General features: G+C 46.6%; 1 protein-coding gene across 2 annotated transcripts in view; it reads left to right on the forward strand.

Annotated features, from left to right (window-relative positions):
- The window catches only part of ASAP3 (ArfGAP with SH3 domain, ankyrin repeat and PH domain 3), a 398,324-nt gene that overhangs the window by 154,185 nt on the left and 216,954 nt on the right, over positions 1–27,185 (forward strand). For both annotated transcript variants that reach the window (XM_086957571.1, XM_086957572.1), the window contains 2 exons: positions 21,008–21,057; positions 27,025–27,154. In XM_086957571.1, the coding sequence (XP_086813697.1) occupies positions 21,008–21,057; positions 27,025–27,154 (180 nt within the window). The remainder of the gene's footprint in view (positions 1–21,007; positions 21,058–27,024; positions 27,155–27,185) is intronic.

Here is a 27,185-nt window from a genome sequence, read left to right on the forward strand (position 1 = left end):
ACCAGCCTCAAATGTCTTTGTCTGGTTCTTCTCATATCCCCTCAGGAGCAAATAGGTGGCATTTGGGGAGGTAGGGTTGGATCAAGTAGTGGAAACGTCCATTTATTGCCCCTGTCACATCCCTTCTGCAGCCTCCTGTTTGCTGCTGAGGAAATATGGGAAGTTAATTGAGTTGGGAACATTTGACGTCAGAATGGTGTGATAGTTGATGGAAAGGATGCCAAACGATCTCTATCAGCCTCCGATGAGACAAGGCAGCATGTACAGTCTGGGCCTATTCTGAACAATTGTACGACGTCCAGCTGCTTTTGCTTCTTCGGAATATTGTTGCATTAATGCAAATATCTTTTTTAGATCTGGCTTGACCGCTGGGTGTGTCGGTGAATACAAGAATGGATCAGTGGGTGGAGAATGAATGCATGAGTACAAGGATGAGTGACAGAGCACATGTATGTTGACATATTGAATGTCTAAACTCCTCAGTGATGAAGAAGAATGTTCATTCATAAGCTAGACCTATTGGCATTGCCAATGCCTAGTTTATATTTGTGCAAACATGCACTTCCTCAGTGCCCCTTGCATGCTGGCACCTGTCCTTCAGTGTGTGCCTTGTGCAGTATCATTGCCAAAGCAGGAAAGAGCAGGATGAGATAGTATGAGTTTTTTTAAACCTTTTTTATTAGCGTACATGAGCACTGTTCTGTTAATTTAAAATGTAAAATGTCCCAACAGCTTCAGCTCCCAATCCTGCGACGTTTCCCAGCTCTGCTGATGTTAATAAATATTATACACACACACACACACACACACACACTGATTTCCTTCAGTTTTGAGTTTTTCAGGTGCCTCTGTTTGAAACTCAGAACCATGCACAGACATTCTGTGTGCTTGTGGAGTATGTAGCACATGTATGATAGTAGGACTATGAGTTGAGAGAGTCTGAGTACTTGGACCAATGGATCAACTAGGGATGACACTGGTTAAGCATGGCACAGGATGATACTTTGACACAGCTTCCCAGACAGGGAAAGTGTATTGCATGCAGTCCTGTGACTGGAGTGTGGAGATACAGACCTTGAAGTGAGGAGTATGGATACAGGGCTACCTTTAGAAATTCAACAAGGACCTTTCCACAAAAGGGCTTTTGATTTGTGCATCCCGAGCACTGCCTGCTATTTGGTAGATGAAATGGGTGAGAGGTGAGACTGCAGTTTCTCTTGCTCAAGGTGAGAGAGTTTCTAGGTAAGGCCTGCCTCTGATTACTGCTTCGGGAAGACTGATGACAATCTTGATAGGAGCCAGACCTATTTTTACCTTCTCTGAGAGTCAGTCAGTCAAAAATCTTTATTCGACTATTAAAAAACAGCCATAAAAGCACAGACAATATAATACAAAAAAATTGGCGCATATTAAAAAAGTACAGACATTCGTGTCATCCATTACTAGTTTCTAACGCAAAGCTTTCCCTTGCAGAAATTGATTTTAAAATAAACAGGGCATTGCTATAACATGTCAAAGAATCTTCTAGGCTTACAAGGAATTTCATAGCCAATTTATGGGACCTGATTCCACGGTTAACAAACAGGGGCTTCAAATAAAAATTCCTAAAATGACAATAAAATTTGCAGAACAATATAAAGTGCAGCATTCTTTGTTTACTCTTATTATCACAAGGGCAGGGCACCTTATCTGAAGGATGTATCTTCATTTTTGGGAAAGCAACACAATATTGAATAATACCACATCTCAGCCTCAATAAAACAAAACGATGCTGCGGATAAGTCACATGCAATAGGTAACCATTAATTCCCTCTTCTAACATATATGTTTTGTATAAAGCCACAGTTGGTTTATTTAGTTCCATTATTGCTCTACGGTTTTGTCTAAATGACAAGAAGGAGGCCTTACGTTCTTTCTTATTAATAGTTAGCATTTTTCCAGGGTACAACCATACCGACATATTAAATACGTTTTCCCCAGTGTAGTGTTAATATAAGACAACCAGGGAATTTTTGGGGCATCGTCCAGGTTTAAGCAGTCTAAAATGATTGATCTGGTAAAAGCAGTTTCTTCATTTTTCCAGATTTGGCCCCCTAATAATAAGGGTTCTGCCATCAAGATGTCCTCTAGAAATAGCAGCCCCACCTCATGATGTGCGATGGTATTCGATACAGAGGACGGTAAAAACAACAAGCATATTATAAAACAATTTTCCTAAATTTCTAATGCAGCACTATTTGTGAAGCCCCAAAGTCCTGCCCCATATGTAGCAGTACTTACTCATTTAGCTTTATAGATGGCAACCATCTCCTTAATTAGTTATTTTCCCAATTTCGCCGCAAATGTAAAAATCCCTTGGTTGACCCTACTCATTTTAACTTTTGTATGTATGATATGTTGGGACCATGTACCGTTATCTGAAAACAGTATACCAAGGTAGGAGAAAGAGTTTACTGTACAAATTGGGGTACCATCTATTTAAAAGGTTCTACAAGGTTTCTTTTTAGGCCCACATCCCATGGTGAACGTTTTCGATTTGTTGATTGCCATCCTCCGTTGTTCCATAAAACCTGAAAAACCATCCATCAATCTTTGGAGGCCTACTGGGGTCCGTGCCAATAGTACTGCGTCGTCCGCATATAATAGTACGGGTACCAGATGACCAGCCACCCTGGGTACATCAACTTGAATTTTCTGCAGGTAACTATCCTTCTACCCCTCTACCCCCTTCTAACCTACACGCAGATTATGGTCTCTATCTCTCAATCTGTGACCATAACTGCCCATAATTTTAAAAACTGTACGGAGGCCGTCGCCGGATGGATGATCAAGAACTTCCTTAAGCTGAATGGAGAGAAGACGGAGGTCCTTATCTTTGGGGGTAAGAGTGAGATCTGGTCAACGGACTGGTGGCCTGATGTCCTTGGTACCTGCCCCGTGCCGGCCCTTTTTGCTCGCAATCTTGGGGTCATGCTGGATACTAATCTCTCGCTTGACAAGCAGGTCAGTAGGACCATGTCCACTTGCTGTAATGCCTTGAGGATCCTCAGGAAAATTACTCATTACCTCTCCCCCGATGCACGCAAGCAAGTTGCAGTTGCGCTTATTGCATCTAGGCTAGACTATTGCAATGCGCTGTACTTGGGCATTAGCAATAGTCTGGTGCAGCGCCTTCAGACGGTGCAGAATGCGGCTGCCCGGTTTGTGGTGAGGGCTCCTAAACGCTCCTCTGGCACGGCCATCAGAATGAACCTGCATTGGCTTCCCATGCAGGCGAGAATTAACTTTAAGGCTCTTTGCCTTACTCATCGTGCCCTTAATGAGTCTGGGCCTGAAGCCATTCGTGCTCTCGTGGCCTATTACACCCCCGGCAGAGCACTTCGTTCTTCCACTAAAAATTTGCTGGCTGTTCCCCGCATATGTAAAGCCAGATAGGGGGGGAAGGGCCTTTCGTTTTCCTGCACCCAGACTCTGGAATACACTCCCTAGTGAGCTTAAGGGGGTCTCTTCCCATATCCTGTTTCGCAAGGCCCTTAAGACTTGGTTATTTCAGAAAGCATATTTGTAACTCCCCCTCTTACGACTCTTGAGTTTTGAGTTTTCTTTTTACCATCTTTCAGCGCCTTGATGCCTACGGGTTAAGTTGCGCTTTAAAAGTCTGTTAATAATAATAATAATAATACCCTTCTACCACTCTTCTACCCCTCGTTTACCCCTCTACACCTTTACCCCTCTTCTACCCCTCATCTACTCCTCTTTGACCCCTCTACCCATCTACCCCTCTTCTACTACCCTTCTACCCCTCTACCAGCCCCCTCCCACCCCCTTTTACCCCCCTTTCACCCCCTTCTACCCCTCTTCAACCCCTCTTCTACCCCTCTACCCATGTTCTACCCCTCTACTATCCCTCTACTCCTCTTATACCCCTCTACTCCTCTTATACCCCTCTACTCCTCTTATACACCTCTATCCCTCTTATACCCCTCTATCCCTCTTCTACCCCTTCTACCCGTCTTCTACCCCTCTTCTACCCCTCAACCCCCCTCTACCCCTCTTCTACCCCCCTCTACCCCTCTTCTACCCCTGTATCCCTCTTCTACTCCACTGTAACTATCAAAGACACTGTGTCACAGCAGCGTCACTCAGCGCCACCACATCATCACTCAGCGCCACCACAGCATCACTCAGCGCCACCACAGCATCACTCAGCGCCACCACAGCAACACTCAGGGCCACCACAGCATCACTCAGCACCATCACAGCATCACTCAGGGCCAATACAGCATCACTCAGGGCCAACACAGCATCACTCAGCGCCACCACAGCATCACTCAGCGTCACCACAGCAACACTCAGCGCCACCACACCATCACTCAGCACCATCACAGCATCACTCAGGGCCAACCCAGCATCACTCAACACCACCACAGGATCACTCAGCACTACCACAGCATCACTCAAGGCCACAACAATATCACTCAGCGCCTCTACAGCATCAGTCAGCACCACCACAGCATCACCACAGCATCACTCCACGCCGGATGTATGACTAAAGCACTACCACTTTAACAACGAATGCCTTAACCACGAAGGCTAAACCACTACCTAACCCAAACCACTATGTTCTTTACAACTACTTACTAAACCACGAAAAATTATCAATATCCATATTATCTCAATCTAAGACTACATTCTCTTAAATGTATGTTTAAAACACTGTACAAAGATGTCATTTTATTAAACTTGTCTTTTTAATAATACTTTTTTAATGTATTTAATCTTTAAATTATCATTCTTTAAAATAGTTTTTTACAAATATAGCCGAACTTACAAATTGACACAAATCTATACTAATTAACAACACAAATTAAATCCATATTTTTTCTCGATTTGACTAGAATGCTAACTAAATTAAACTAAAATAACACCTAATGCACTAATTTAAACTATAGTAAAATAGCAAGTTCTTTACGAAAATATATATTTTCTCAAAACGGATTGTTTAATTTTTTTTCATTTGTTAAATGATCTGACTTAATCAGGGCCAGCACAGCATCACTCAGGGCCAGCACAGCATCACTCAGGGCCAGCACAGCATCACTCAGGGCCAGCACAGCATCACTCAGGGCCAGCACAGCATCACTCAGCGCCACCACAGCATCACTCAGCGCCAGCACAGCATCACTCAGCACCACCACAGCATCACTCAGCACCACCCCAACATCACTCAGCACCACCACAGATCACTCAGGGCCACAAAAGTATCACTCAGTGCCACCACAGCATCACTCAGCACCATCACAGCATCATTAACACCACCACAGCACCACCACAGCATCACTCAGCAGCACAACAGCATCACTCAGGGCCACAAAAATATCACTTAGCGCCACCACAGCATCACTCAGCGCTACCACAGATCACTCGGGGCCACAAAAGTATCACTCAGTACCACCACAGCATCACTCAGCACCATCACAGCATCACTAGGCACCACCACAGCCCCACCACAGCATCACTCAGCACCACCACAGCATCACTCAGGGCCCCAAAAATATCACTCATCACCACCACAGCATCACTCATCACCACCACAGCATCACTCATCACCACCACAGTATCACTCAACACCACCACAACATCATCACTAATCACCACCACAACATCACTGAATACCACATCAGTATCACTCAGCATCGCCTTTGCAATAGTACACCACCACATCATCATTACTCAGCTAAACCGAAGTATCATTCAGCATCACCTCAGCATTGTCTCGGCACTAGTCAACACCACCACTACCACCTCAACATCACTCAACACCACATCAGCCTGCTCTCATAATTTGCCATCTGTTGATTCTCCCCTAATGTCTGGCCGCTGCTAGTGTTATAATACAAGTACTAGTTCACAAACTTTAACCTCCAATTGTTTATACCCCTGAAAAAAAACTTTAACAAGTATTGCAAGAACAAAAGAAAAATGAGGAAATTTTGTATTGTACATACATTTTTTAATATGGTTGTTCTTTTGGACATAATGCCTTCTTAGTCACATATAAGGTAACAAAAATGGTTCTGGCACTTTTTTATTACAACTTTTCAGCATGCTGCATAGCAGCCACACTTCTCTACAGCACAGCTTAAACACATTGGCAAAGTCAATAGCTCTTCCTAAACACTTATAAGGCCCCAAAGCTGAGACCTATTGGCTATGCCAATGCTTGTTATATATTGGGACAATAATAGACTCACCCCATGTTTGTAGTGTTGTTTCTTGCGGCTGAGTTGAACACTTAAAATGGGTCCCCATAATTCTGGGTTCCGATTTATAGATGTCTACTGGGACTCCATTGGGACCTGGTGCCCGCCCCCCAGCACTCTCCTGAATTGCCAGTACAACCTCTGCACATGTGATATCTAAGATGCAAATCCTCTCTTCGTGGGCATCCCTATCTAATCCCCCCCACTATCTCCTCGGTGTTGTTAAAGATTCCAGAGAAATTTGCCACCCATTTTTCTGCCTGGATAAATGAACCAAACACTGGTACATCAGCATTTTTAAAAAAAAAAGGGGCATTTACAGTGTCCCAAAAGAGTTTGCTGTTCTTTGCTTCAGTTGAGGTTATCAGGTTATCCCATGCTTCTTTCTGTAATACCTTATTCCTATTTACTAGAGCTATTTTATATTCTTGTCTTAAGGATTTGGTCACCAATGCATCTCGCGGTGTATTGGTTTGTGCATATTTGAGCACCTTGAGTGCTTTGGTATAGGTATAGTCAAACCACCCCTTCTTGTTTTTAGCTATGTTCCCGGGCTTCCTTGTTAAAAGTCCTTTAATATACATGGTGATGCAGTTAAAATTACTTATTAATACAGCTGGGGAAATATCGTCCTTAAGACAATAGGCGATTGCTCCCTGGTTATGTGTAATTATTTGCTTTAGTGTCCTACTTGGGTCAACACACGTCCACTTAATTCTAGATCCATTATTCCTAAATGGAGTAATATTGTCCGCTTTGGAAAAAGCTTCACCCTTTGTGCCCTAAAAGAACAAAGGTAAAGCCAGTAGATTGTGGTCACTCAGAAGGGAGGGGATGATGATGGGGTTTCCACACCTTAATATATCTGAGGTGGATACTAATATGTGGTCAATAGCCAAATACATATTTCTCCCTATAAAAGTTGGGAAAACAACCTCCATCTGGCCGCAGCCTCCCCTAAGCAGGAGGAGATCATATTTGGATGCCATCTGGTTTAAGGATTCCCCATACTCACTGTGGCAAAAGTGGTCAACTTCATTCCTGTCACCACAAATATGGCAGCCTACTTGGGGGTTTTAGGCATTACATGCCTGTATATTAAAATCTCCTATCCATAGTAGGACATAATCTGTACTAATTGACAACTAGAAACTTTTCTTTAGCAACAATCAAGGGCTGTTACCACATCAATACTTTTAGAATCAAAAATATTATTATAAAAGTTTACTAAAATAAGGTCTTTCCCTCCCTTCTTGCTTAGCCATAAGATCTGAGCACGAGGTTCCACTAATAAAACTTTTTAACCATTACAGATATTTGGTTGGAAACAAGTATCTGCAAGCTCCCCCTTTACTCAACCTGATTTTGAGCCAGCTGCTGGAAGGAAATGGGATGAGAAACCGTCAATATGTACAGAATTTACGCACCAGGTATCCTGGACGCATATAATATCATAACAGGAAATAAAGTTAACCAAGTCAATGTTCTTGACCTTATTTACTAACCCGTTCACGTTCCAAGTTGCTAGAACAAACCCATCCTAATGATGTTGACCAGATAACCCTTTGCATATCACTCTATTTCCAGGTTGATCCCTTCCTGGTTCCTTAAATGCCTCCTCTGTATCATACGCCATATTTCTAGCCCTCCCACCCATATGGGGGATCTTTAATACATGTGTGCCATCACCGGGCCCTAATTTACTTGATTGGCTATCATTAGTAAGGGAGGCGGGTGGCCCTTGCTGCTCTCTATATAACGGTGGCTTTAGTCAGTCACACTGTTCCAAGGCACTTAGGGGGCAAATCTATTATATGTGGCTAACTCTCTAGGTCCCCCCTCCAGATGTACAGTAATTTTCATTTGTCCTCCCCTCCCCAGTAATGTCCACTCGTTGATCGGTGTTGGGGAGTGTCTATGAAAGAAAAACCCATAAGGTAAAAATTTTATCTGAGTATCCCTTTGTAAATCCCCCTGCAAGTAGTCCACAAGGACTCTAGGGCTGTAATGATTGTTAAAATTCAGGCTAACACAATCCCCATCCATTGATTTATTTGATGGGCCCAACCACTCCACCCTTCTCGCCATATTGATCTATTTTGCGAGTGGGACAGCCCCAGTTACCCCTCTGGGGACCTGACGGGAAAGCCAGTGGAGAGATTTGTTTAGCAGTTGGATAGTGCTTTCCATCTGATCTTTCCCTAAGGATGGAGCATTGGCCAGAATCATGAAAAGAGGCTCTGAGGCCTTAGGAAGGTGCAAAGACTGATAGGGTTTAGCAAGGGCCCCCTCTGACTGGCTTTGTTTGTTCAAATAAGCGACCCTCCCCTTCTGACCCTGTAATGTTGGGGGATGTACCATGTTACAACGCATACCATTACGACTACCTACTGTTACAACGCGACCATTACAATGCATACCATTACAACGCATAGCGCTTTGAGGTGCTGGATAGTGGTAAGTATAATTTACTATTCTAACTCCAGTCCCCGTGGACACTAGGGAAGGTGTTGGATAGTAAATTATACTTATTCCCTATCCTAGAGCGCCCCCCAGCGCAATGCGTTGTAATGGTATGCGTTGTAAAAGTTGCGTTGTAACAGTAGGTAGTTGTAAAAGTTGCGTTGTAACAGGTGTATACCAATGTTGGGTGAATAATATTTACTGGGTTGTTTATGGTAGTGACCGGTTTTAGTAAGGGGGTGCCATTGCTTTGATGAGGTTGGTGTTGCTGTACCTAGTAGGCCATTTGGCTTTGCGATTCTGTTTGGACGGTAGGTGGCAGACACCTCAGAGAAAGATGACTATTTGTGTTCCCTCCTTTATATTAGAAGGCTCCAACCCTCCGTCTCCTCTCTGGCTAGGTTGATTCCCCTGTGCAGTACCATTACTTTGATATGGCTTAGCCGGGGGCAAGGGCGGGGCCCAACCTGTTGGCGCTGATGGAAGAGCCATGTGGGGGACTTACAAAAGGGAGTTACTAGGCCTTCAATATGCGACATATGCTCCTCAATCCTATTCAACTGCACTTGTAAAGGGTTTAGCAATACAATTACAATTTCAAAAAGCTTTATTCGACAGTGAGTCATAAAAGCGCGAACAACACATCAATCACAAAACAAAACACAATAAATAGTACATAACGATACATAATATAAAAAACTATTAAATCCAATTAATTACTGTCGATTTAAAAACAAGTTAAAATTCATATTTGATCCAATAAAAATTAATTCATAAAATGAGGGCAGCATAGTGACAACATACATTGTGCTAGCTAGTAACGGGTGGCAAAAAAGTGCGTGTGCGTATTATCCAAGCACACCTTAAGAATTTGGCTACAGCAACAGCTATACAAGGAGAACAGTCTGACCCTAGTATCCTTAGTGCTTCTATGTGTCTTCGCGTGCCCAGATTTAAGCAAATGGATCTGAGCTACTTGCGTCGTGGAGCAGCATAGAGGGGACATACAAAAAATCAGTGAGCTATAGTTTCTGCCATGTCTAAACAGTTATGACATTTGTCATCAAATGATGGCGCCTATTTGTGAGTAAAAGCTTGACCGTTAAGGGTCCTACCCTAAATTGAAAATATAACTTAGTCTAGAGGCCTCTCAATAATGTCCCAATATGCTTCACAGAATGGGCGTGATTTATGGTCTACAAAACGGCCAGTTAAGTTGGTGTTCATGGTGGCTCTATGGGATGCTGCCAGAACCATTTCCCAATATTTTTCTTTCATTTGTTTTTTAGGTTTAAAGTATTTTATTGCATCATTGAAAAAGAGAAACAATACAAACCAACAACTACAGTTGTCTCGATAAGGGTGGTGCAAATAGTTCGCTATAGGGGTGCTTCCTGCAACTACAGTGCGATAAGTCCATCATTTCTCAGTGCTTTATGTCAGGCGCACATGCAGGTGAGACAATTCCAAAAACCAACTCCCCCCTACCCAACTCCCCCCCTCCCCCTTCATTACCGAACCCCACCCCCCACCCTCCGTACTGTGCTAAGAACGCCTCACTTCTCCATCTTTGCAGTGTGTCCACCTCCCTCGCTTCTACTTTCTTCTTGAATATTTCATGTGGACGGGGCTGCCGGGGATGTCCACCGTAGCAGCCTGAGGTATCTGGGACAGGTAATCTCCCTGAATTCGGATTGCAACAGTGTATGGAATGGCAACCACAACTCCTCAAATGTGTCTACCTCTCCCGCCACCGTGAGGGACATCTTTTTCCATTCCCAGGACATGCCATAATCGGTGTAACCAACCAACAACAGTGGGAAGCGTGGTAGTGCGCCAGTGAATGAGTATGTTCTGGATTGCCGAGCCCAAGGCGATCGCTATCTGTTTGCCTTTCTTAGATTTCAGGGGATACATCAGGCCGTTGGGTAGACCTAGCAGAATATAGGCAGGGAAGCGTGGCAGTTCAATTTCAAAGCAGCGGTCTACCTCCTCCAACACCTCCTCCCAATAGGGACTCAATAAAGGGCATTCCCATAGGACATGAGTAAGTGTGCCAATCTGTCCACTGTCTCGCCAACAGGTCTGTGGAATATTATGATTCATTTCGTGCAATCTTGCGGGGGTATAATATCAGTAGGTGGAAAGCTTTGTGAACGTTTCAGTGAGCCCAGTGTGATAAGCGGAGTGTCGTGCACGGTAGGAAATGGGATCCCAGTCAGTATGGCTCAGTGGCCTCCCAGGTTCTCGTTCCCAGCGCTCCCGTCCGGGGTTGTAGATGTGAAATGGAGGGGGCTGCAGGAGCTTATAGAGATCTGAGATGAGCTTAGCGTCTGAGGAACGTGTCACCAGCCACCGCTCATAAGGCGTGAGCTTCCGGTCCGCTAGGTCGCGCACCTGCGGTTGGAGTGCCCAGTGAGGCACCTGCATATATCTCATACGTTCCGTTTCAGGTAGGTTGAACTCTCGACGAAGGTCCTGGAAGGGTATGGCGCCCTCCGGGCCATACATGTGGAACAGTGCGGAGCACCGAGCCGCTCGCCAGAACACAAAGGCTCCGGGCTCCATGCCAGGGCCAAAGTCTGGGTTCTCCACTATCGGGGTTAACGGAGATGGAAAGGTGGTGAGTTCATGTTTGATGTTCACAGCATCCCACACCTGAAGTGGAACCCGCGTAACGAAGGACGCATAAAGGTTTGGGGGGCGGTGGGGTCTGCGCAAGAAGGGCACCTCCTGTAGTGTTCTGCCCGCCACCGCCTGATCTTGGAATAACCAATGTTTGTCAGATTCCCACCGGCTCCACTCCACCAGTCAAGTCAAGTCAAAAGCACTTTATTCGATTAAATAAAAATCATAAAAGTATACTATACAAATACATAAAAACATCATACAGAGCTGTTAATTACTGTACATTTAAAATTCATTGGCAAATACATATGGATTGACCTAGCACACAGGAATTACACAGTTATCAGTAATAATTCATATTTCATTATAAAAATATATGTAAAATGAACCAGAGCCTGGAAATTAGTTCGTACTATCAGGTATAGGGCAAACATTTACATTGACCCCAACTAAACTCGTCTGGAGTCTCTTCCGTCTAGCACGGATTGATGCAATCAAAAAATTGGCTACACAGAACATCACCCGATGATTTTCCACCAGATATCGTAGTTGCGCCGCCTGAAAATATTTGTGCAGGTCCGGTATGCCGAGTCCACCGGACTCCGGCGACAGCGTGGACAAGGCTCTCTTGAGCCTGGGTTTGCGGCCTTGCCACACAAAGCGTGCGATGTCCGACTGGGCCTGTCTAATCCACCCCTTAGGGGGTTGAAGTGGGAGGGCCCGAAAGAGATGTAGGACTTGCGGTAAGAGGGTCATTTTCACCGCGGCTATTCTGCCCAGCAGCGATAGCGTTCCTTTGTCCCAGCGGGTTAATTCTTCCTTGATTTTCTTGCCTAAGGCCGTGTAATTGGCCGTTACCATGGCAGGAATAGAGGGCGCCAGAAGGATGCCCAAGTAGGGCACCCGATCCCTAGACCAGCTCAGGGGGAAGAGTCTCTGTAGTTCAGTTCTCGTGGTGGTAGATAGCGAGATATCTAGGGCCGCCGATTTCCCCAAGTTCACTTTAAAGCCCGCCACTGTGGCAAAGTTCTCCAACTCGGCGATGCAGGCGGGGAGCGACTTTCCAGGATCGTCAAGTGTCAGAATCACATCGTCCGCACAGAGACTGAGGGTGTGAACAAATTCTCCCATGCGGATGCCCGTCACTTCGGAGTTCTGACGAATCCTCTGAGCAAATGGCTCCATATAGAGGGCGAAAAGGAGCGGTGATAGCGGGCACCCCTGTCTGGTGCCTCTCTCTATCATGAACTTTCGGGAGCTGCAACCATTCACTCTCACCACTGCAGATGGGAATCTATAGCAGTTGAATATCCAGTGTCAAAACTTCTCCCCCACACCCAGCTTACAGAGCACTTTCTCTAGGTATGGCCAGTGCACCCGGTCAAACGCTTTCTCCACGTCTATGGAGAGCAGCATGCGTTCTCCGGGGATCCTAGAGGCCTTCTCCAGTATGTGGACCACCCGTTTGGTATTGTCGATCGTCTGTCTACCGGGAACAAACCCCGCCTGATCCGGGTCAACCAGCCCCAGTAGGTGGAGTGCCAGACGTGCCGCGAGGACCCCGGTGTATAGCTTGAGGTCCACGTTCAGGAGCGAGATCGGGCGGTAGGAACCGCATTCGGTCCGGTTCTTGCCTGGCTTGGGGATCACCGACACTGTCGCCTGGAGTAAATCCGGAGGGATATCCCTGGCTCAGAGAACGAATTGAAGAGGCGCGTCAACAGCGGCGCCAGGTCCTGGCAGAATGTTTTATAGAAGAGAGGGGTGTACCCATCAGGTCCCGGGGCCTTCCCAAGTTTGAGTTTGGAAATAGCCGAGATCACCTCTTCGATCCTGATCTCCCGCTCCAAGTGCTGGGTTTGTTCTGAGGTAAGAGAAGGGAGATCGACCGACTCCAGATAGTCAGCCTCGGCTTGCGCCGAGGGGGACTCACCCGTGTAGAGATCGGCGTAGTACCGACGGAAGCCGTCCGCAATCTGGTCATCCTCAGTGGCCATTCCCCCGTCGGGAAGCGACAGCTCTTTCACCCGGTGTTTCTGGTGTTGTATGCGAAGCTTATTCGCAAGGAGCCGGCCACACCTGTCACCGCCGGTATAGTACTTATGTTTCAGGCGTAACACCGCGTATTCTGCTCTATCCATGTCCAGTGCGGACAGAAGTTTCCGGGCGGCTTTAAGTTGCCTCCAGACTCTGGGGGCCCCTGTTCTTTGGTGCACCTGTTCCAACTCCCTCACTTTGCTCGTAAGTTCGTCCCGTTTTAGCTGTCGTTCCTTATTCTCCGCTGAGGAAACCGCGATGAAGTCGCCGCGGAGTACCGCCTTCAAGGCGGCCCATTGCGTTGCACGAGTGGTGTCGTCATTATCGTTGTGTTGTCGGTATTCAGCTATCGAATCGCGTATGCGTTTTACTACTGACTGCTTGTGTAGCAGGGTGTCCCTGAGACGCCAGACCCCTCGCTAAGGAGAGACAGGGGCCAGTCGAAAAGTGCCCACCACCGGGGCATGATCCGATATGGAAAGTACCCCCACATCAGAGGCCATGGCTAATTCGTAGACTGGACCCGTCACCAGGAGATGATCCAGCCTCGCGTAGGATTTATGGGCGTGTGAGTAGTATGAATAGGCCCGGGCCGTAGGGTGGAGGCGTTGCCACAGATCATGTAGATCAAGATCTTCCATGTGGGACCTGATCAGTTGCGAGAATTCCCCCGCCTGTGTCAACCTGTCTAGGGGCGCGTCGAAGACCATATTCAGGTCTCCCCCAAGAATAATATGCCTATCCGGAGTGGTCGCCACCTCCTCCAGGGCCTTATGCAGAAACTGTTCCTGACGGTCGTTGGGGCTATATATCGAGCCGATAGTGAACACCAGACCTCCTACTTTGACCCTGTAAGCTAGGAGCCTCCCTCTCTGTTCGGCCACCTTATGTAGAATCTCCCCTTTAAACTTCCTAGACACCAGGACTGCAACCCCCGCCATTTTGGAGGTATTGGAGGAGAAGAACTGCGTGGGGAATTTCGGTGTTCGCAGTCTGTGGCAATCTTTGGCTAGGAGGTGGGTCTCCTGTAAGAGACAAATATCTGCCTGGGCATCATCAAGTATGGCCAATACTGCCTTTCGTTTGAGTGGGTTATTCAGCCCCTTCACATTTAAGTTTAGAATCTTAAGGGCCATCAATGAGGAGGATAAAGGCAGTGCTCAGAAAGGCGGGCTCGGCCTTGTAGGGGAAGCCTTATGGTCAACAGTGTGTGAAAGTGAAGTGCGGTGAAAGCAAATGGTACTACTGCACAGTACGGTCCCCGTTTCCCTCCCCCCCCACTCCAAGAAGTTCCCCCCCCAAACCCAACTCCACCCAACCACCCCCTGAGCCGTACAACTCCCCGAACCCCAGACCCCCCAAATCAACTCCCACACCCACCCCCTTCACACCCAACCGTTCAAAGAACTCCAGTGTCCCAGTCCGGTCCTCAACGGACAAGTCTGTGTAAAGTTAAGTAAGTGGACGTCTAGCCACAATCCCTTCCCTCCCGCCGCCCCCCATCCCCGGAACCCTCGCACCTGCAATAAAGATGAGTCTACTGTAATCTCCCCCCGGAGTGCACTCAAGCCGTCAAGGCCACTTCACCAGTCGACGTGCTTCTGGACGCCTCCTGAATAGCGCTGTCCATGTCAGCCCGGACTGTGGGTGAGTCGGGCCTCGTGGGTGGAGGTGGGGATTGCCGTCCTCTGATCGACTGCCAGCCGTCCCTCGTGCTGCGCCTACGTCGAGGCGTTGGAGTGTCTTCATCCGTTGCGGTAATTCCCAGCACACCGCAGACGTCCTGGAGGGATCGGAGCTGGTGCAGAGTCCCATTCCACCGGAAGATAAGCCGAAAGGGATGGCCCCAGGAGTATTGCGTTTCATGCTCTCATAAAAAGTCTGTAGCTATTTTAAAGGCTTTGCGTTTTTGTAGCGTTATTGTGGACAAGTCTTGATACAGGGCCACTTGATGGCCTCTGAAACGTAGGGGTTGCTGTCGCCGGGCTTCCCGGATGATCCGCTCCTTCAGGGGAAAGTCCGTCAGAAAGGCCAGAATGTCCGAAGGTGGCGCTGAGGCCCGCCGCGGCAGGCCCACCCTATGAGCTCTGTCAATTCGGATAGGAAATTCTCCAGTTTCTCCCAGTATTTCGCGAAATAGGTCCCTCAGGTAAGCAGTTACATCCTCCCCTTCTTCTCTGGATGGAACGCCACGGACCCGGATGTTATTGCGCCTAGACCTGTTTTCAAGGTCTTCGGCGTGGGCCTGGAGGTCGATCTGCTGATCCCTGAGTCTCAGGACCTCCTGCTGCAGGTGTGTGATCTCCTCGTCTCGGGAGTGACCAGCTTCCTCTACAGTGTTCACTCTTTCCCCCAAGGAGTCAACCTCTCTTCGAATTTCTCGGACCTCTCCGGCCACCTCCTGCTTCAGCGTCTGGAAGTCCTCCCTCAGTGAGCTAAACGGTGATTCCAAGAAAGATCTGGTTACCGGAGTTCCCCCCCCTCCGCACCTCGAGAGCCGGTCGGGGGCTCGGGGCTGGTTGACTCCTGTCCTGTCTCGGGGTGCCCCTGCTCAGCATGTCTGTCAAGGTCCGGTCTCCCTTTTTACCCCCTCTGGCGTTCGACATCGTGGAGGTGGGGGAGCGTTGTAAGAGGGGGGCACTGACAAAGTATTGCGCGGTATGATAGTGTATGGGCCAGGACCCACTCAGCAGTCTTCCCGAGAGTGGTGCTCCTCCGTGCAGGGCCTATTGGTGGTTTCCCTGGGCCATAAGGGCATCGATTTAAGTGAGGGCCCGGCTGGTCTTCTCCAATTTTGGGTCTTTCCAACTGCGTCACAGGGCCGGAGTAAGTGGTTCGCCGCTGCGCCAATGGAGTAATCCGCGTCGTCTCCGGGGGCCAGTCACTACGGAGGTAGGGCGCCAACTCCCACTCCGGGCCGATGTTACTGCACCTCTATCGGGGTCGGAGCTGCACACCTCGTTTTACGGCGAAAGGCGCCAAAGGCCGGTCCCCCTTCTGGTCACTGCTCGCACCGCAATCATCGTGTCGGTCTCAGTCGCGCCCAGGGTTGGTCTGCCACTGCCAGGGCCCAACGCCAAATGAGGGAGGGGGGTGAGAAGGCAGGGGTCCACTCTCGACTCGGGCCTTGTGTCCGTTTGCCTACTTCACGCCGCAGGCCCAGTATAGGAGTTCACCCACAGCGTGGGGCCGGGCGGGGATCAGTTTCTCTTAGATGTAAAAAGTGGGACCCTCCCAGATTCTTCTCGGCCACCACTCGTCCACCGCCGACCGGCTGGAATGCAGGGCGGTGGTCCGGGTCAACCCCGGCGATTCAGGCCTCACGGCCTACCTGATCCCCGGCCTGGCGTAGTTGCCGCCTGCCGGCTCCGCCCCCGTCGCACTCCGGATGGCTCGTCTCCTTTCCACTGGGTGCCTTTGTGTCCGGAGCTCACCGGAGGCCAGCAATAGAAGCGGCTGTGGGCCGTCGAGTCACGTTATGTCTCCGCAACTCCCCGCCGGACTTCTCCCAGTTCGTGGCTGGCGGCTCTTCGGAGCCTCGTCGTCACTGCGGCCCGCTCTCGATTTCAGGACGATGCCGGCGTAGCGCCTCCGCCCCAGCAAGGTCTCCGGAGGCTTCGGGCTGCTCCTCTGCACCGTCGACAGCTCTGGGCGTTGAATCCGCTCGATCCGGGGGAGATCGGCGGTATAAGGCGGCGCAGGGTCACCGGGGACTCGGGAGCTCACGGCAAGAGCGTCCTCTCAGCCCGCCATCTTGGCCACGCGGCTTTCATTTGTTTTTTGAATGGAAAGTCGAGTTATCCGGTTCATCCCATAGGAAACTTAGATCTAGCTTTATTAAAAGGGACCTAAGCTCTTTAAGCCACTGGATTTTGTGAAATCGATCAACCAAGATCACGTCCTTCAGGCCCTGGGCATAATGGGTTAATTCTGGGGTCGTCCAGATATGCCTCCAATACAATAATGGCCGTAACCTCACTATATCTACAACATTTTTCCTGCCTAGACCAAGTAAGAGCGGAGCAATAGGGGTGCTTTGGGGGACACCAACTAGATTTCGTAAAAATGTATTCTCCGCTTTAGCTAGGTGACTCAAATTGTTAAATCTCCATAGCTCTGATCCATAGAGGGTGGAACTTATCACTTTCATGTTGTATATCTCCAAAGCAGGTGTAATTGGCTTTGTGAGGGAAGATTTGTGTTTGGAGGATAGGGCTCCTGCAAGCTGGTGAAATTTTAAAATGGCCATATCCATATGGCGATTACCTCCCATGTTAGCCTGAAGTAAAATGCCTAGGTAGGTTAAGGCCTCGACCTGCTCTAGTGGTGTGTCGTTCAGAAGGATTCTTCCTTTAAAAGGTTTATGCTAATTCAAGGACATTAACTTGTTTTTTTTAAAGGGTTTAGTAATTCAGTAATCATTGTCTCGAACCTCTTCCACATATCGTCACCCTGAAATAGTGGGAAGGAGGCAGAGTCCTTATTAATAGCATGAGGCACAGTGTCATTTGGGCCACAATCCGTTCTTCATTCCCTTTACATCTTGTTAGTTGTGTTTTTTCTTCACCGGTTGCTTTACTAGTGCACCACCCCTTCTGTGCTTCACTGAGGGCTCGTTGCTTTTATCAGTGTCAACTATTGGCCCCTGGCTTGCTATTAATGCCTTAGAGCTAGTAATAGGCTCATCGGATGGATGGAATGGGTGCAAGCCCACTGGTGCAACAATTTGTACAGGCGATGCCGATGAAATTGACGGAGTAGAAGGTGAGGCCAATAGTGGTGTTAGTGAGGTAAATGTACCCAGTGAAGAACGCTTTTGCACAGTTAATGAGTCCAAGGAAAGGCGTCTCTCTGTTAAAGCAATCTCATACGTCAGTACCGATTCTTCCTAGTCAAAAAAGCATCTAAAGTTCCTGCTACACTCCCTACTGTCTGATCCGCACGGGTCTTCCTTTATGCCATTACTTTTAACTTAATTTTTAAATAGACATACAATATGTAAAAAGGGCAGTCAGCATTTAATTTCTACAATTAGTTGTAAATCTCGTGACTGTACCTTTTTGATGAATTATATAGTCCAAAATGTCAGAGGATAGGCCCATTCCAGTCTCTTCCGGGTTCTGATTGGCGTGGACGGGCCAGCCCTTTGTCCTGCGGGGTTTGGAGGCTGGGCTTTGAGCACGCTGGAAGCTCAGGCGCCTCCCCCCTCACTCGCGGCACCTGTGGGACTCTCGTTGCACCCTGAGAGATGTAATCTCCAACCAGGGTGTGATGATGTCAGCACGGGGTTCCGGTGGCCCTGGGACTCCTGTCCCACCAGGGCAAGATTAGCGGGATGGCGGGCAGCAGTGGCAGCAGTACAGGCATAAAGGACACAAGAGCAGGCTCTCGCGCCGCGGGGGGGAGAGGCTATGCTTTGATCACGCTGGAAGCTCAGGTGCCTCCCCCCTCTCGCGGCACCTGTGCGACTCTCATTGCACTCTGGGAGATATAGTCTCCAACCAATGTGTGAAGATGTCAGCACGGGGTTCCGGTGGCCCTGGGACTCCTGTCCCACCAGGGCAAGATCAGCGAGATGGCGGACGGCAGTGGCAGTAGTACAGGCACAAGGGACACAAGAGCAGGCTCTGTGAGAGTCATCACCTTGTCTGAGGAACAGAGAGAAAATGAGATTCGAAAGAAAAACACCCCAAACCTGCTCTAAAATTTCCACGTTCTACTTCAACAAGGAAGGGGATGCATTGGAGAGTACTCAAGGAACACTGTATCACCAGGTCTGATTTCTGCATGACAGCTAGCCTGCCAAAGTTAGGGGACATTACCTGAAGTCTGCACTTTCTGCTGGAGTAACTGATAGTCTGCCTAGTCCTTAGATGCCTGCGTGCAAGTAAGAACACCACAATGTAATCTGGCAGCCCACCTTGCGTCTGAGAACCTGTGCTGCCAACACAGAGAAATGCACTGGACCCTACCCTTAGGGCATACCCAAATGCCATCTGCTTCTGAAAAACTTTTAAAACAAAGTGTTACAGTTCACTGACAGCTGCATTGCTACAGATGGAATTGATGGAGGGGATGAATGAAGAATGCATTAGGGAAGTGAAGATATATGAAGGGTACTTACATGGGACCCCAGCTGGGAACTAACAGGGTAAAAAAAAAGACAATGAGACCTCATTATACAATACTGCAAGGAAATCTCGTGTTAAAAGCGCCAGTTAAAAGACTTACCCAAGTAAGGGGAAGGGCTTCTGTTACTATAATCACGGTAAACCGTGTATTCGATAATTGTATGCACATGAGAGAACACGGCAGTGCGTGCCATTTGGGACGTGTTTCTGTAAGAAAAAGAAATGCCGAGGTGGCCAGGGAACAATGTAGGCAGCTTCCTAACAGCTTATGCAACATTGTATTTATGTCTGTAATATGGTGCAGGTGCAATGGGAAAAGGGTTTCCACATTTATACATGGCTAGGCCTGGGCAGCGAACTCTGCTCAATTCATGGAGTTTGCAGAGTTGTGCTCGTGGAGTTCCAAAACACTCCGCTCGCACAGCAAAGTGGAGTTTTTTTCCTAGCTCGCTCTCGCCAATGGTAAGTTGGTATGTGTGAATGAGGAAAATCCATCTCTAGGCCCTCTTGCACTGCGCATGATCCAGTTCGGACTGATTTTGCAGCGCAGGACAAACACACAATGCTAAAAATCAGTGCAAATGGAGTGAGGTAATGCACTCCACTGCTTGCAGAACTCTGCATAGCTTGGCAGAGTTTATTTGTCACTTAGTGGAGTTCCGCATAGCGGAACTCCACCCTAACCTATATAGGGCCACAACTCCATGCAAATGATGAAATACCCCGTTTGAGCGTGCTGGCGCACATCTTGTACCAGCACTGTTCTTGTAGCAACAGGGGCCACACAAGCATCTGCCACCCCTTCTTTAACACAACAGTGCCAGTGGGGGGGATAGCAGCAGACACACGTGCCCACTGCATCTTTAGGGCATTTTATATATTATAGCCCCAGTGATTGAAAGACAGCTGCAGTGCTCTATAAAACTATCTAATACTTGGCACTGAGGTTATGCCGCTTAGTGTGAATGGATGGCTAACTTATTCTTGACATGCTATGAATAATTTCAACGTGAAATTTTATTAGAACATTGGAATGTTGGGAGCTCCATTGAAGACAGTGGAGTGCTCTGGGCTTCTAATGGCTGGGGAAAGCCCGGAACTCCAACATTCCAATGTTTGTCCTTCACAGCTCTCACTGTAAACAGAAGCCTCATGTAGCCGGAGAATTTAAATCGCCTTGGGCTCACTGAAGCCTTTGTTTTATTTGTTAGAACATTCTGCTCTCTAGTGACTGAATGATTCAATAGCCTTTTTACCCTCCATAGATGGGCTATACCGGCCATTGCTAAAGTCCTTCAGTTCGGCCTTTAATGGCCTGTATAACCTTCTACAGCAGGCTATAAGGCTATAGTTGCGTTACTGCAGTCCTACATAGGTTTCCACTGGAGACTTTCATTTTGTGGGTAGGGCATTAACACACTTTGTGATCTAACCTTGAATAAGGTTTGTGTTCTGGAAGTTTTACTTTGTCATCCTTTCCTTCAGGACTGCAGAAAACAAGTCGAGAAGGCATGGAAAGAGTACGAAACTAGAGTGTGAGTTTTACCTTGTTTTTCTTTCTTTGTTTCTCTCCCCTTTTCCCTATTCTATTTTTCCTTTTTCTGCTATTTCAGATGCCTATGTCTAGCAAATCAGGTTTAGCCGACAAGGTAAGAAAGAATCATTCCCTAATGTCCACTATGTCTTCTATTACCCAAGAATGTAGTTCAGATTTCTTAACTGATTCATGCATTCCAGCCAGACATTATAGTAACTGTCAGCACAGAATGGACATTTTGGGCAGAGCTTAATTTGTAAAAAACATAAGTGCCAGGCCCCTCGTCAGGAGGCCACTGCAGCTTGGACCACTTATTGCCCCAGCCAGCTCTGCCAGTGACAGTGCAAACACAGCTACTAACCTGCACACTCCTACAAGCCTGAAATTCAGACTGTTCCAGGCCCCTAATGCTATAAGAATGGCTTGGGTGGCATGTATTAGTAATTTTTTATATATATTGAATTGATAAACAACTGTTGTGGTGCTAATTTCTATATAGGAAAAACAGCGCCACCATGTGTCAAACTGTCATACTTATGGTATTGGCAATTAAGTGCAGGTGCCTAGCACAGGAAACCACCGGCTCAAATTAAGCACTGGTTTTGGGATATTTTGATTATTTTTATTGACAGTTCCTTTACAGTTTGTGTGTGACTCGCCAAACCACTGTGTTGAAGGAGGCCCCTTCTTTACCAGCCCTAAGCTGTCTGACCACGCCACAAACTGAAAGTTCCTCGCTTCTTTGGCATGGCCTTATCAATTAAAACACACCCACCATTTTTTTATCAGTAGCTCTTTTGGCAGAATTTCAATTCTGGGCAAGATGCCGAGTCATAGAAGCATGTTCAGTATTTTCTTTTGTGAGAAAAGTCTCCGAAAAGCAGGTATGTGTTTTTGAAAAACAACAAACACATGTCCATGACAAGCAGGGAGTTTTTTTAATTGCCTGTTGGGTCCATTTTTGCTTTTTCCTCTGTCACCTGGAGGACGCAGGCAGGAACTATCTGTGATGGGATCAAGGTCCGAAATAGTTTAGGCCTCTAGCCCTATGGTTGACGGGCTACCAACCAAAGGTTTCCTACAGCAGCGACAGATGATGCTCCGTTGGACACCCCGCTGTTCTCCCACATATAAGTCAGACAATTATTTGCTTGTTTACTCCAGAGGCTCTGCTCTGCCAAACTCTAAATTAATCCACATTCATTACAAAAACACTTAATATCAAGAGCATCAATCATTAGGGAGATGAACCCTTAGAGACGACTCCTTGATATCTGACAGATTTGGGCTTTTGTCTTTTTCTCCAATTTCTCTCATTCTTTTGTTAATAATTCCCCTGTCTTCTGTCTACATTTGCCTTGGCTCTCTACAACTAAATTGCACATCTGTCAAATAATTAAAAGCTTCATTTAAATGTCTAGGTTTTCATATTTTTTGTTTTAAAAAAAGATGTTTATTTGTCTGATACTTTGCCTGTATTGTATTGAGCACTGAGATATCACAAATTCGGAACCTTTCAAAAGATCTTTGTGTTCACGTTTAACTTAGTTTCCTGAGATGGTTTGTTGAAGGTTACAGGCACTATTCTCCTTGTCCAAGATGCACTTAAACCAAGTGTCTTCTCTGGGTGACACAGGAGGTCCACTGTAGCACGGACACCAGGAAGAGAGCAGTATTTCTGTGTGTGGAGCAGGAAGCTGACATACATGTTTCAACACACCTCAGTTCTGTAGTGCATCAAGCTATATCTGGTTCAAGGAAAGAAATGGTGCGTTTCCCCAGGGTTAATATGACATTCTGCTCCTTCCCCTTCAGGTGATCTCCAAGCGCCTCACTACTGTTGGATGAAGCATGGCAGATGCAGATGCATCTCGCAACCAGACTTCAGCAAACACCTTAAAACAAACTGACACACTCATAAAACCAAACACGCTCACACTAAAACACAGAAACATACGTACAACTCATAAAATTGAAAAAACAAAATGACAGCAAAATAGCAAAATTCAATAAGAGGAACCAGAGACATGATTTTTTTCATTTTTAAGTAGCAGCAGCACCAAAAAGATCAAAGCGCCATTGGTAGTTAATGATCTCAATAGAACAGCACTCGGAGCAGTTTGATGCTGACCGTGATGGGGTGCAGGCTGGTCCTAACCAGGTTCTTCCTGGTCAAAAATGTTATCATCTGACTTTAGTCCTTTAAGTCCCTATTCATAACAGAATTACACTTCTAAAGATCCCCCTGGACCACAGGGAAAGTGCTAGGAGACTCACAGGGTGTCAGGCAGAGACCAGATATCAGGATCCAGTTGCCGCTGGTCAGCTGACAGTTGCAGGAAAAGACTTCTTGTAGCTTGTTGTGTCCCTGCAGCTTTAACAGGTGATCAGCTTTATGACTGTTGGAGTCCACTTCTTTGTCCTGGGTACAAGAGGGAGAGCAGGTCCAGCCTTCAGGGCTCTTCTTAGGTCACAGACAGCAGGTCCACACAACTTATATGTTTCTACAGGGCAATGCGTGTTCTGAAGGGGGTGCCTGAGGATGCCTCATTTATGCCTGGCATGAGCTAGTCGGTGGGAATGATCTCTGGTGATGTCCTTACCAATAAGGCTACCCATTCTGAGCATTTTCATGTTGGCCAAAAGTCTTCAGCCACACTAAACCTGGGCTCTGAGGGCTGGGGTGTGTTTGGGAGTGTACTATGGTTATCCTAGTGTCTTCTCACATCTGACTTTAAATTCTAGTTTGAGACCGTCCCTGTACCCACAATAAACTTAGAGACCGAAGTCTGGTAGAAAAAGGCTGAGTTTTTAGCAACTAAACAGTGGATATACACATTGTTTTGGCATCCTGTCATCCTCCTTAGAAGAGCACCCAAATCTTATATTTGACCCAGCATACATGTCTAACAGCCTTTGACACTATAATGTCAAAAAGAGGCCCACTGTGGTTGGAGTATGTCTGACTGGTTGGGGGGGGGAGGCAAAGGAAGGGCCCTGTCCAAGTTTCAGCTAACATGTGCCTGTAACTGGGAAGGCTTCTTTGAGTGTGCCCCAAGTGCTGTATGGACAGCAGACCTGTCATGCTGGATGTGACATTCAAGCAGGAATATACGCTTTAATGTCGAAAAGGATCCTCACTACTCCACCCTACATAATCCGTCGGGTTCAAATGTGTAATCTCTACCCAAGCCTTTGGCTTGCTCCTGGGATGTGCTTCACATTGATTCAAATGCTAATCACTGTGTGGCAGAAGTTGGAGAGCAAAAATACAGATTAGCCTCCAGCAACTTCAGGCTGGGAAAATGTGAGTTCCTAAAAATTACTTTTCCATAATATTTAGAAAAAATCTGACTTCACAATTCAGTTAGATTTTTGATAATTATACAAAAGTAGTTTCATTACATTTCTACCTAGTGTTATTCCTGAGCTGCAGTATAAGTGTTTAATATTACATCCTGGTAGTCATTGTAATGACATGTTTTACATTAAACGTTTACATGCCATTTTAAATTTCATGTACCCTGCCTTATGAGCAATAAGGCCTACTTAGGAGTGACTTATAAATGCTTAAAAGGATGGTTTAGGGGTATATTTGACCGGTCCATTTTGCAGTTTAAAACCTTAAGCCTGGAGACATGTTTTACAGGGCTACTGCAATATGTGCGTCAGCCCTCTGGTAGGATTTAATTTGCAGTCCCTAAGTACACATGGTATCATAGTCTAGGGACTTATTAGTACATTTGATTTGCCAATCAGGAATATGCCACTTGTGCCATGTTCAAAGGAGGGGTACAAGCACTTTACCACTGGCGTGCAGGAGTTAACTGCACAGAGTTCCATAGTTAGCAAAAGTAGGGTTCAGGAAAAAGGTGAAATAATTGGGGGTGGCTTGCATAAATGGCAAATTTCCAACAACCTTTGAAAAAGACACGGGTAAAGCTACGTGCTTTTGCGATAAAGTCTGAATTACACGGCTATAATTAACCTTTTACAGTGTGATTGTCACATCAGTTCTTAACTGTCCAAATAAAAAAGCCTCACTACATTAATAATTTATGAAAGCTGAGCTGCGACGTCTCACGTACCGCAACCAGACCCATCAGAGTGCGTGAAAAGCAGCTTCCTGAGTAGACAACTACAACCGCCACCACAACAATACGGGAATTAGTAGAGTTTCAGCTCCCTTTATTTCCCAGTCTAGGCACGTTATTCAGTATGTGATAAAGAAAAAGTGAGCCAATTTATTGATTTATTTCATGCTGTAGTTTACTAAAATGATGATTGGAGTCTATGTTCATATTGCCACACATTCTGAACACAAATCCAGCTTGCATCCAAATGCTCAAACTATATTTCAGAGACATTGCATGCCGCATATTGGTGTGTCTATTTTTACTGTACAGGCGACACATGTCAACAACCAGAATTCTCTCCCCGGGAGAAGAAGTAGACTGAGGATTTAACGGGGGAGATGAGGTGGATATTTATCATTTGGAATATAACCCCACATACAATACATTATAAGAGTACTGTGTTTAATATCTCTTTTCCCTGACCCTAAGGAACTTTGATTCTATATCATTTGCAAGACTCCTCGCAAAACCCTTACGCCAGTCAGTCAAGTCAGGTCAGTCAAGTCAGGTCAGTCAAGTCAGGTCAGTTAAGTCAGTCAAGTCAGTCAAGTCAGTCAGTCAAGTCAGTCAAGTCGGCAGGCAGGCAGGGCCTTTGAAGCTGCTGTTGGACTGGTTTTCATCCCATCTAAATTACCCCTGTGCCTTTACAGTATTAAGTCAATGTAGTCGCATCTGGGGCAAAGAATTATACCCAGCCAATGATCACCGTCCTGAGTAATGCCTGATGCTCGTTCGTACTGCCAAATACACTACAAGCCTGCTGCACCCCTCCTAAAGGTACTGCCACGTGGCAGTGACTGTGTACCTCAGTCTTCAGCACAAATGCTATCTCCATGAGATGACAACCTTAGGAGCTGGCATAGGATAAATATCTGAAAGGGAGCTGCGACTGCCACATGAACCCAATGTGGTCAATGACTAGGGTGTACTGTGGCAGTGCCCCATGCACATTTTAAGCGTGCACCACTTGAGTCATATTTTGTCCCTCCATCACAAGGCTGATTGAGCTTCAATGTGAAGCCTCTAATTGTAACAAAAATGTATATTAGAGGGAAAAATGTTCAGTGTTTTCATAAAATTGTTCAGCTAACGTAGGAAAACGTGACAAGGCGTTCGAGCAAATGTGCAAGGCAGTGCGGCATAGGTTTGCAAAACCGATTACAAGACTTCTGTCCCAGCATTACGTAATGAGATCACTTATCTCTGAAACTGTACTGTAAACTTTCTTTTTATTTAGTGTTGCCTGCACCTCATGCATACTACCAGGCTCAAAGATCTCGATGCGGAGTACAGGTTGGTCTGTGGTTTGAGGAGGTTGGATTCCATCTCTTTTACTTGTCTTTTATTATCAGAACAAATGCAGACCTCGGTGGATATTTACGCCTCTTTCAAATGGTCGTTTGGCATTGATTTATGTCTGTAGGTAGGTCAACTGAGAACAGTCGGGCTGAATTTGTCTTATCTCAGCAGAGGTAACTGTTGGTGGGGGAGGTTATCATCTTTAATGTAAGGTACTTTTTTGATGAACATTTGTCGAATTCCTTTATATACTGAACACATTTTCTAAACCTTAAAAATCCCTAAAAGTCCGTGCTTTTTCTTGATCTCATCAATCATAGTCACCTTTTTCTTCTCTAGAAATCAAGACCAAATGACTATTGATGACTCTGTAGTGTTATCTCTGCCACTGAAGAGAAGCGCTCCTATTAGGACCATTACTCAGATGAGATCACATCATACTATCCTCACCTATGCTGGCACAAGGAATTGTGAAATGGGAGACTGGAGTTATATTTCATGTTTTGGTTGCCTTTGTTTTGTGTCCGCAGGAATAAAATTGAAAAAGAAAAGAAAGAACGAGCGAGGTTTTCCACAATGATCCGGCCAGACCTCTCACCTACAGAATTTGTGGAGGACCTGGAGAAGGAGCGGCGTGTCTTTCAGCTGCAGATGTGTGAGGTGAGAGGAGTGAGGGCCAAGACTGAAGACC

This window comes from Lissotriton vulgaris, chromosome 2_1, assembly GCF_964263255.1.
Source record: "Lissotriton vulgaris chromosome 2_1, aLisVul1.2, whole genome shotgun sequence".
Taxonomy (NCBI): domain Eukaryota; kingdom Metazoa; phylum Chordata; class Amphibia; order Caudata; family Salamandridae; genus Lissotriton; species Lissotriton vulgaris.